The sequence below is a fragment of the Micropterus salmoides genome, unplaced genomic scaffold, assembly GCF_014851395.1.
Source record: "Micropterus salmoides isolate LMB-PRFRI ecotype aquatic unplaced genomic scaffold, ASM1485139v1 Ms_hic_scaffold_2511, whole genome shotgun sequence".
Classification (NCBI taxonomy): Eukaryota; Metazoa; Chordata; class Actinopteri; order Centrarchiformes; family Centrarchidae; genus Micropterus; species Micropterus salmoides.
Window position 1 is genome coordinate 1 of NW_024041720.1, and position 11,909 is coordinate 11,909.

The 11,909-nt window shown below is 40.4% G+C and overlaps 1 protein-coding gene across 1 annotated transcript; it reads left to right on the forward strand.

The window, feature by feature from the left end:
* The first annotated feature begins 1,710 nt into the window (after positions 1-1,710).
* On the forward strand, positions 1,711-11,702 carry LOC119918979 (butyrophilin-like protein 1). Its single transcript, XM_038739555.1, has 16 exons — positions 1,711-1,787; positions 3,392-3,671; positions 3,787-3,842; positions 5,409-5,615; positions 6,165-6,248; positions 6,827-6,988; positions 7,089-7,133; positions 8,153-8,164; positions 8,359-8,436; positions 8,760-8,777; positions 8,870-8,881; positions 9,076-9,153; positions 9,449-9,533; positions 9,922-10,039; positions 10,246-10,384; positions 11,358-11,702. The coding sequence occupies exons 1-16, from the start codon at positions 1,712-1,714 to the stop codon at positions 11,495-11,497; spliced, it is 1,590 nt and encodes a 529-aa protein (XP_038595483.1). The 5' UTR covers position 1,711; the 3' UTR covers positions 11,498-11,702.
* Positions 11,703-11,909: the final 207 nt, after the last annotated feature.

The following is an 11,909-nucleotide window of genomic DNA, read 5'->3' on the forward strand; positions in this document are numbered from 1 at the left end:
TTTGGTAAGTGATTTTCATGTTCTGACCATAAATAAAACTTTAAACCACAATTAATTATCTGGTTTCTTCAGCTTTCACTAAGGAGCAAAAATCTGCCTTTGAATTCATAGAAATCATGATGTGACATTTATTCTGACAATTATCAATATCGAACGATATGAAATTTTTTATCATTATAACATTTATGGTCATACCGCCCAGCCCTAGTATAAATAGTATTTAGCTTTGAAAATGTTAAAGGAAACTGGGGGAGCCAGTTTGAACGGGCCTGAAGCAGCAGATAACATTAATATCTAGCAAGTATTGATATCTATCATATACGGGGGCTATGCTTATTTGTCAGTAGAGTAGATGCTGGATCATAAGCCAGGACTTGCACAGCTGATCCAAATCCAGTACTAGTACAGACCCAGTCCAGACGTCTTTAGCAGGTCACACAGATCCAGTTGAAACACAAGCAGCCTCAGTCACGAGCACAGCCAGAGATGCACAGCCTGCATCAGACTTTACAGACTTTGTGAGGATTTTTCTAGAAGAGGTTTCCATTCAGGCTTATTACAGAGACAGACACTATTACAGCATACAGGAACCAATGAAGGGCTTCAAAGGGAAATGCTGAAAAGATCCAGGTGTTTTTTTTTTTTTCAGATGTGGACATACAATTGGACATGTCTTTATTTAATGGCAAAATGTAATGTGAGTTTTGTAGGCTAATGTTCCTAAAAATGTGTGACAAGATATATGTGTACACGTTCATATATACACTCCGGTACAGTAGGTGGTGGAAAACCGACCATTTATTGGTATATGCAGCAGAAATGATGGCAATCTTAGTGGATAGAGGAAATCAAACCAATGAAAATGGTAATTTGTTCAGATTCAAGCGCAGCTCTGGCCAGTCTCAAAAGTACAATGTCAAAATGTAGGGAGGATATATTGTTTGAAATATTGTTATCATTAAACAGAATAAGTAGTCTGGGGATTTATGTTCAGTTTCTATGGGTCCCAGCACACATTGGTATCCAAGGGAACGAGATGGCAGACACATTATCTAAAAATGGGTTGAAAGTACCAGTTAGCAAAGACGAGATCAAAGCATATGTAAGGAGCAAAATTAAGATGCAGTGGCAGAGTTTATGGGATAATGGAAATAAAGGAAGACATTTATACAAGATTCAGCAGAAAGTGGGGGAGGAAAAGGACACTGGGGAAGAGCAGGAGAGAACAGTGTCAATTTAGCAGAATTAGACTTGGTCACACAAAGTTAAATGCATCTCTGCGCCTTGTTGGAAAACATCCATCTGGAAATTGTGAGGCATGCAGCAACCAGAAACTGTGGAGCATGTGCTGTTAGAGTGCAATAAATACTCAAACCAAAGGCTGGCTTTGAGAAATGGACTGGAACACTCTGGAAAGATGGTGCTTAAACACATCTCATCTTTTTTACAACAAACTGAACACAAGGATTTAGACAGATGTAACTAAGATACAGTAGGTGGCGATAATGCTCCATCTGGTTGCAAGTCGCCAGTACAAAGAAGAAGAAGAAGTAGAAGTAGGTGGTGGTCTGGTGGCATGCACCTAAACAAGTTGGTTGCATGCGCCATGAACTCAGAGAAAGAAGGCTCGTGCTTTGGGTTGTATATAAACAGTAAACGCCGTGTGCCTCCCGGCTTGCTTACATGATCTGCATCCTCTTTAACTTTGAAAATGATGCCAGCTGGATTTAGCTTCCTCGGCAGCTGGTTTCTGCACCTTTTCATCAGCGTCATTCACCCAGCGTCAGGTCAGTATGTTCACATGTGAAATACGGAAAAATATTTGGTTATGGTTAGGAAAACATCGTCGTTTGGGTGTAATCACAGAATCTGATACGTCACACATTTTGGTGTTTCACCGGCGTCAACGCAACACTGCATCAGCACAAACATCAACAATAGTTTCACTTTCAGAATCAGCAGCCCACGTGACTCCAGAGAGTAACTTTAGGTCAGCGGCTGGTAACAGGACTGTTTATTGACTTGTTTTAAATAAAATAGAGCGTCACTAATAGATCATTTATATCCCGAATTATTGAGAAGATTGTTTTATATGTGGAAAGGCTTAAAGTGGATTCTCTACCGTGTACGTTGTTTTCCTGGCAAACATACTAGGATTTCCCCAAATATCCCAACATGTAGATTTCCAAGAAGGGCATTCAGGACACTTATGGACACCAGCTATTGGAGTTATCAAGCTCTGTGTTTTTGCTTTCCGTTTTACTGGAAGTTGCCTCAGTTGTGTTTATGAGCGAGTTCCACTGCTTCTCAAGCTTTTTCAGCTCAAAACCCCGAAAAATAAATCTGGTGTCTCCCTGGCTCCCAAATTTACAAAATAAAATGTATAAATTTTCACATTAAAGTTAACAAAAACAACCACCGTCTCACCCTTTCTCCACTTTTATTTTCTTATGCCCTCCAGTCATCACCAATCTCACCAGTGATCTTTACTCTGGGCTCAGGTTTTGAAAGTGCCATTCTGAGGTCATGCTGAGCATTTAGTCTGTCTCCGAGTTGGTTTTTCAGGTACATGAGAGTCAAAAAACCTGATTCAGTATGTTGAGCTGTATAGAATCAACACATCTTGAAGGATTCTTCTTTGCAAAGTAAAAATAAATGTTTGAACTTTCTCAAATACAGCGAGTGTTTTGTTCAATTTATTCATTTTTAAACCCTCATTACTGAGCGCTTCCCCGCATATAACACAGTGACGCATCTATAAACTCGTCCTTGTACTTTAGTTTAAATATAGATGCGTCACTGTGTAATATGCGGGGAAGTGCTCAGTAATGAGGGTTTAAACATCATAGGATCGACAGTGACAGATCACAGATTACAGACATAAAAATTCTGTATGAAAGTGGACAGAAGATCAAGTTAGGGAGAAGAGACAGAGAGAAACCCTCACAGCTGAACAGACAAGTGTAGCAAAAAGAACGCTCATTCATATACTGTGACATTATTATGATTTACTCCACTAAAAGAGGGCCTGCGACCCATTTTGGGTCCCGACCCCAAGTTTGGGAAACATGGATGTATGCTAATTGTTTATATGTTCTGTGGATGATTCAGACTAGAGCCGAATAGGTTTGTAGATTTAAGCAGAAAATTTACAAAACACCATTTTGATAGTTGTTTAATTATGCTGGTGTTCCAGCATCTCAGAAGTGTTTTGGTCCTAAATTAAAGTTAAAACAAGCAATTTAAAGACGCGACAATGGGCTCTGGAAATTTTTACTCTATTTTATGACATTTTCTCAATATAACAATAAAAAAAGATTAAATGAAAATTTGTTATTAATAATTGTAATTTCTTAATTCAGTCGTATCCTCTTCTGGTTCGTCCCTCTAGGTAAGCCTCTACAGACCGGCTCATATTGGCGAATATCTGCAGTTCTCGGCAAAGATGTCATTCTCCCGTGTCACCTCACCACGTCTGTCGACCCCTCTCCTTTCCTGGCGGTGGAGTGGTCCCGGGTAGATGGTGTGTCCCCACTTACGGTTCATGTTCTCCGCAACGGCAAAGAGCTTGTGAAGGAGAAGGCGCCAGAGTACCTCGGGAGAACGGACATAATGGAGGACGGTTCCCTGAAGTTGCTCGGTGTCAAACGGTGGGACAACGGCACCTACAGGTAAGTGATGGATATTATATAGATTTTTTTTAGGGTGAGTTTACCCTTTTATTGTGATTTTTTCCCCTGTGAATCAGTAAATTCTCCCGTTATCTTGTTCATCATGCTAATCCAGGTGTGTCCTTCTGCGAGGATCGTCTGTGGAGGACATATTTGTCTCGCTCACCGTTGGTAAGATAACAATAGTCTGCAGCTGTGCTAGCGGCTCTGTGATGCTGCACTGAAGCACAGATTTGCACAAATGCAAACATGCTGATGTTTAGCAGGTTTGATTTACCATGTCAGTTTAGCATGTTAGCATGCTAACGTAAACTAATTATCAGTAAACACAAAGTGCAGACGAGGCTGATGCAGGTATCTGGTCGTAAACCAAAGTGTTGGACACTTGTTTGACCTGATGGTGGCGCTAGATGAAAGTCAGAGGATCACCAAAGAGGAATTTATACTTTGAGCTCAGTCTCAATTTAAACGCTCTCGTTAGTCTTTGTTGTCTTAAAGTGAACGCACTTATTCACAATACTGGTAGCAGGAAATGGACCCCACACAGCAGAGGAGGCTTACAGAGACAATCCAGCTTCAGTTAGACCTCAGAAACGAGGTCACAGCTGGAGGTGTGTGCGACTCGTCCTAGTTATCTAGTCTAAACAAACACGGCCTCTGGATCTCCCGCCTGGTTCCACACAACATCATGTAGCCTTCCTGATTAGACCATTCGAGATGTCTCCATTTCACAGACAGAGGCCTCGCTAACTGAGGTCAGAGAGCCGTTATTATCTATGATCTAAAAATAATTTGCCATGCTGTAGTTGGATTGTAGGAAACTTTTTTAATTTAAAGGGAATCGAACGTGTCAAGGAAACGCACTTACTGTGATTGATAAGGTCAACTATGTATTTAGAGGCTATACTCGTTACATTGGGTTTACTTTAACCTACTTAGCTGCAAACTAAGTGGAAGTCTTCACTTATGAAGCAATAAGATGTTAAGTTTAGATATGCAGAGTTTGCGTTTGTAGGCAAGCCAGTAACAACGGCTCTGATTGGCTGATCACTGCCATCTGTCAGGCGTTCAGTGTGTTTTACTGTAATGTTAAACCAGAGGATAACTGGGCCTGTTTTGGGTTCAGTAGCGGGGGCGTTCCCGAGCCGAGGCTGGTTGGAGCATATGATAAACCCAGATTGACGCCCAATGAGAGCAAGTTGTGTTGGGTATTTCTGTGTAAACCGTCCTTATTCCCTCTTTTCAGCCTCAAATTCATCCACAGTTTGATTCTTTCTTCTTCACACACGTGCAACCAGCTGACAACAACAGTCTGCCTCCACGTTTGTTTATGTCTGAAATCACGTTTGATCCTGCGTCTTGACTGAATCGTCAGGTGTTTCTGTGTTCTTAAGATTAAAATATAAAAAATCAGTTAATTCTGTCGTTATTTCTGTGGTACCCCTCGTTTTCAAAATCGGTTAAGATTTAAAACCCTCTAGTGTGCACCAGGAACTCACAGCATTTTAACACCTTATTATTATTATTATTAATTCTACTAATATCACAAAAACAGAACAGCCAAAAGAGAAAATATTTCAGACCGGACCAACATCCAGACAAACGACTAAATAAGAGCTGCGCATATCAGATAAAAAAATTATTACCAAGTGCAATAGAAATAATGCACCTGCTAAATTATCGTTGATCATGAGACCACAGCAGAGATACTGTAGTGACGTGTGCGTTTGTCTCCAGCTGAGGTGGCCGAGGTGAAAATATCTGTCCGTCGCACTTCAGCCAACGAGCTGTTTGTCGTCTGTGAGTCCAGCGGCTGGAGCCCCGAGCCGGTGGTTTCTCTGCTGGACGCCGACGGAAGCGTCCTGGCTGCTCAGACGGAGTCATCAGTCCGACCAGATGACCTCCACTCCGTCAGGGCGCTCGTTAATGTGGCAGCAGCTAAAGGTAATTGCACCCTAACTGCTTGTGTTTTTTTTGTCCTGTTTGTTTTTATTTTCCTTTTTCATAAATAAACGATGAAATGAGATTTACAGAGAGGATCACTCGCACCGATTGAATGATGTCTGTCAGATTATGAGTTGTTGTCCTGAACGAGGTTTTAATTTGTCATTTCTGTGAGCTAAGAGGGTCTGAAGTTTGAGTCTCATTTCCATTTGTTATATAATCACACAGTAAGTTTAGAAAGCGCAAGTCCCATAATGCTTTGGGGGATGTTGCCATAGATTCAGTGAGTTCGCTGTGAGCTACAACTGGAGCCTTGTTTTATTTAAGCCTATATTTGTTTACATTTTGGCAAATTGGCGCCGTTAAGTGTGCGAAATTAGCTGTTAGCACTTCCTGTTAGCAGCATGGATGTACAGTCAGCTGTCACTGGATGACTGTGATACGGAAGAAAACTTAAAAACATGATGATTCACAGCCAGTTATTAGTAGCCTTTTTTTCTGATTTGTAAGTGGATTTAACCCTTCTCGTGTTTTTTCTTATAACCGCAGCACTAACAGGAAATGGTACCGTGATCTGTAGAGTGGAACTACCTGAAATGAGCCTGGCAAACGAGAACAAGATTTATATCACAGGTAAATATCCTAATTTACCTGTTTTTACTGATTTTTGGAAGAAGAAGATCACTATTGGAAGAAGTATTCACATCCTTCACTTAGTGAAAGTACCAATACATTAACTATAAAAAATACTCCAAGCAAGTACAAGTCCTGCATTAAAAATGTTACTTAAATAAAAGTACATAAGTATAATCAGTAAAATGAATTTGAAGTATCAGATATAATGTACAAAAAAACATTTCAGTGTTTAGTTTACTTTATATACAAAGTTCTGAATCTAAATCTGTTTTCAGTTTGTGGACTTACGGACTTTTGTGAAATATTGAAAGTTTAGACAAGAAATAAGACGTCTGAAACATGACAAGGAGACACAGCTACACACTGATCTTCCACGCCAGCGGGTTTCTAAATGTTTTAAAGGGAGCTGTGTGAATTCTGTTAAATATCCTCAAGTGATGTCACTTGGAGTCGGCGTTGGTTTGGACTAAAGACTACAAGTTAAAAAATGACATATCTCTGTACTTTTACTTGAATTAACGGCGTCTTCAAGCTGCAGGAGTAAGCGTCACGTCATCCTGTCTTGCTGTTTTTAGATGAGTTCGATCCCTTCGACCCAGGACTTGGTTGTAATTTCGTGATGGTCTTCGCCATCGTGCTGGTTGCCGTAAATACAGCTGTCATGCTCTTTGCGTTTCCTGTATGGATGATCGAGAAGCTGCGATCTTCACTGCGTTCTTCGCTGCGGCGTCTGACAGGTCGGTTTTATAGCGAGTCAGGTGGCAGCGTGGAGGATACAGTGATGGTAGTTATCAGAGGAAGGAAACTCAACTCTTCTGTGTGTTTTTCTTGTTTCAGAGTTCAGCTTCGATCTGGTCACTCAGCAGAGAGACGGAGAACAAGGTCATCTTTGTTTTCATGTCACATTTCACTTCTTTCAAAAAGTGGTTTTTAATACATGTTGCTGCTGTTGGAGGTCAAACCACCACAGACTCTGGATGTTGGAAAAAACTCAGGCTCTGATCCCTGAAAACAGCAAGATGAGGCGCTCACACAGTCTGTTCGCCCACGACATACCATGCACTTAATTAAAACAGTAACTTCATAGTCCATGTGGTGGGAAAATAGCTTTAAGCTAGCATTTTAAAACAGTAGTGGGCAAATATGTAGACAACAAACACGGTATCAACAAACAAATTAAATAAGGCTGGATTAAGACATTTCTAGTGGCTCTTCCACGCCTGTAGCGCCCCCCTGAGGGTAAAAACTCAAAGTGCACACAGAGGATCCCTTGTAATTCCACCATATCATTAGTTTAATATAAGTAAAATCATTTCACTTCCTCTGCAGACAAACTCTCTGTGTGACTTTCTTCACAGTGTAGTCAGTATACTCTGAAGTAAAGATATTTAAAACGTTTTCCAGTGTCTGTGGCGAGGACGCAGTTTATCAGGGCGCCTGTTCGGGCCCATACTGTCGAGCTGTACTCTGAGAAATCAGCTGTTCTCTGTTCATATTAAGAAACTTGTGTGATCATGTTTTTCTCCAGTTCAGAAACATTTCTGAGGCCAGACATGTTTTATCTTTTGAAATAAACATGTCCAGGCTTCTAATTATCTTTACACTCTTATACTCCAGTGCTGTCAACTGTAAATACACTTTACTTACGAATTCACTTCACAGAAATGTGTTTTACTCGAATGAAGTGTCATATTATTAAAATAATTTGAAACCTATGCTTCTATAATACAGAACTTAGTCATAATTGTATCATAAAGATTACGTTCCTGTGTGAAATGCATATATTTTAATAGAATTAACTGTTAGCAGTTCCTGTTCCTGAACTTACTGATCAAAAACATGTGCAGAAAACAAGACGGTGACTAAAACTGCTGTTTTTCTGTTTGTTTGTTTATTTGCAGAGACATACACAGGTAAGCACTGTTTATATTCAGTTGCCTGTAAATTACAGACTGAAAGACTCATTTAAACCAGGCATCAAAATGTTTCAGTTGTTCTGGGAAAGAAATGGTTGAAACAGACGAGGACGGTGTTGTCAGGTGTCGTAAACTTCACTGAGAGACGGAGATGAACAAGACTGATGGTGTCTGTCCTCTGTGTGTTTCAGAGTACGGCGACGTCACCGAGGTGGAAACAACGGAAGCTTCTGAAGAGACGGCGAGCGCAAACCAGCTGCTCAGCAGAGGTCTGTTCACAAAAAGCCACGTTCATCTCAGAATAATATGACACTCTAGTGCTGTTAACTGTAAATACACTTTACTTACGAATTCACTTAATAGATTTTTAATACTGGAGCTCAGCAGTTTAATCTGACATCACAGAAATGTGTTTTACTCGAATGAAGTGTCATATTATTAAAATAATTTGAAACCTATGCTTCGATAATACAGAACTTAGTCATAATTGTATCATAAAGATTACGTTCCTGTGTGAAATGCATATATTTTAATAGAATTAACTGTTAGCATGATAAATAAAATGCTGACTCTGTCTCTGTTGTTTCCTCAGATGAACGGCTTCTTGGAGGTAAGACTTGAACTTACTGATCAAAAACGTGCAGAAAACAAGACGGTGACTAAAACTGCTGTTTTTCTGTTTGTTTGTTTGTTTATTTGCAGAGACATACACAGGTAAGCACTGTTTATATTCAGTTGCCTATAAATTACAGAATGAAAGACTCATTTAAACCAGGCATCAAAATGTTTCAGTTGTTCTGGGAAAGAAATGGTAGAAACAGACGAGGACGGTGTCGTCAGGTGTCGTAAACTTCACTGAGAGACGGAGATGAACAGGACTGATGGTGTCTGTCCTCTGTGTGTTTCAGAGTACGACGACCTCACCGAGGTGGAAACAACGGGAGCTTCTGAAGAGACGGCGAGCGCAAACCAGCTGCTCAGCAGAGGTCGGTTCACAAAAAGCCACGTTCATCTCAGAGTCACAACTCAGTCAGATCTCACAGACATGAAACACATATTGAATCAATCACTGCCACTTCATTGTATCTGATGTCCACCCAGAACAAACCTGATTGATGGTCATAAAGGATATTTCAACTTAATTACAACAGGTCAAATATTTAGTTCTTATATTGAATTTTAATGCATTTATTTTCAACTCTTAGTCCCGTACCATAATTATGATATAGATATTCTTCTGTTCTCTTTGTGCTCATAGTCTTGTGTCGGATCCTGTTTCAGGTATTGAAGCCTCCCACCAGCTGGCAGAGAGTGACCTGAATGAGATGAAGAGGTACAAAGAGGACATCAGCAGCGTGGGAAAAATGTAATAACATAAAACTTGTGCAATTTGTCTTTGTTTGTTTTTAAACATCCACAGTATTCTGTCAGATCAATGATGGCTGTAACTTTTATTCATTTCATTTAGCTCTTCGTAGTCGTTTTGTGTGTCTCTGTGGTCATTTTGTGTCTCTTCGGGTCATACTAAGTCTCTTTGTAGTCATTTCGTTTCTCCTTGCGCTTGTTTTTGCGTCTGTCTATGGTTATTTTGAGTCTCTTTCTGGGTTGTTTTGAGGGTCTTTGTGATTGTTTTGTAACTACTGTACTGGTTTAAATAGCTGCTAATTGTGCTGTCTTAATGTTGTACACAGTCTAACCTTTGATAACAGAGACACTCTTAAAGTCACGTTGACGGTTGCTGTGGTCTCTTGCAGGCTTAGCGTCCACCCGGCCCTGATCGCCGGCATAATCTCCAGACAGTCTCGGGCTGGAACCAAACTGGGCGCCAACGGCTATGGAAAGTTCGACAAAAACTGCTTCGGCCTCATGCAGGTGTGTCTGTGTGATTTAGTTGGTTATAGTTTGAGATGCTTCAGTTTTCTTTATTTATTGATGTTTTGACCTTGTAGACTATGGAGGGGGCTGCGGTTAAACAATGTTTGGGAACCATAAAAACACAAAACATCTAGTTTGTGATGAGACAGACGTGTAGCGTGTTGGATTCAGGATTGATTGGTTAAGTTGTCCCATTGGTGCAGATCAATAAGCATTACCACGCGGTGAAAGGAAACCCGTTCAGCAGAGAGCACCTGGACCAGGGAGTCACCTTCTTCATCCAGCTCATCAAGACCATGAAGAGGACGAAGCAGGACTGGAGCAAAGAGCAGCAGCTGAAAGGTAAAGACACGGAGGACGGACTGATCCTCTCCTCACTTTGTGGGCGCTCATGAATTTTGTAATCATTTTGGGTTTTAGTAGTTACAAAACAATCACAAAATTAAGATCTTTAACCGAGTTTCAGTCCACAGAGGGGATTCAGACTGGAACGTCAGACTTGCACTAGTTTTCCATTAGTTTTAATAATTAAAGTTACAAATGTGTTTTAGATTGCTGTTAAAAGAAATTTCACTTTCTTACAACCTGGATGTTATTTTCATACTCCTGGCTGTCCGTTATTCTTCATTGTGAGACAATTGAAGACCATTTAAAGCTACTTAACTTGGTGTCATGAAACTCAATTAATCCCTAAATTTGTTATTTGTTCCTTTTTTTTAAAAAAAAAATTACCAATCATATCCTAAAGTATTAAACTGTGACTCCACATGTCACATACTGATTTTAGTAGTGTTAAATTGGTGAATTCATATGCTCACATTACTAATAACAGTTAAGGACACCAATTAAAAAAACAAAATAATGAGGAAAGTAAATTTTAAGTATAAGACAGATAAAAGAAAAATTCAAAACGTAGTAAAACCCTCTTTCTCTTGGAGAGTTGGTTGTCTGTACAGTAAATATGAAGCTGCAGCTTTTTAGCTTAGCATAAATACTGGAAATGGGGGGGAAACAGCTCGCCTGGCTCTGTGCAAAGTAAACTTAAAACCTCAAAAAAAGTACTGGTCCCAGTCATGAAATAGTCCATTACATAACCACCTGTAACCGGTGGTTTAATACTTTGTACGGCTGCTGGCTGTAGCTGAGTGACAGGAAGGTGAAGCGTTTTTCCCAAAATACCAACTTGGGAAATGTAGGATTGATGGAGCAGCAGTGGTCGAGGCAGATTACCTGCTGTGTGTTGAGGGGCGTCTGGTTCAAAGAGAAGTTTGTGTTGTGGCTTTACATACCTGAACTTCTCTGTCTGTGTTTTCAGGTGCGTTGGCGTGCTACATCGCAGGTGAGGAGAGGGTCATCCCTTTGACGTACGAGGAGGTGGACAGAGTGACACCTCAAGGGGACTTCGCCAATGACGTGGTCGCCAGAGCGCAGTGGTTCGCCAAGAACGGCTTCTAGATGTTTCTAAATAATTTTCCCTTTCCTCCTGTTCTTGTATGTAAGGACAGTTTCGGTTATCAGCTCGTCTTCCTTACGTTCATGAACCTCCAACACATTCTCACTTCCAACTTTTCACATACTTGTTGAAGACCCCTTGGCGTCGTTTTTGAATATGTAGGACTCCGGTTCAAGTGGACAATAATAAATGTCCAATGTTCGGTTAGACTTTCAAAAAATAGTGTGTGAGTGGTTAACGTTGTGAAACGTTTGTTTAGGTTTAGGAAAAGATCATGGTTTGGGTTAAAATGACAACATTACGTAACGTAGCTAAAAACATTTAATGATTTTTAGTTTCAAAGCAGGAAAGAAACACCGGGCTCCTGGTCAAAGTCCGGCGTTCACCCCAATCTGTCTACCACAACCACGTCTT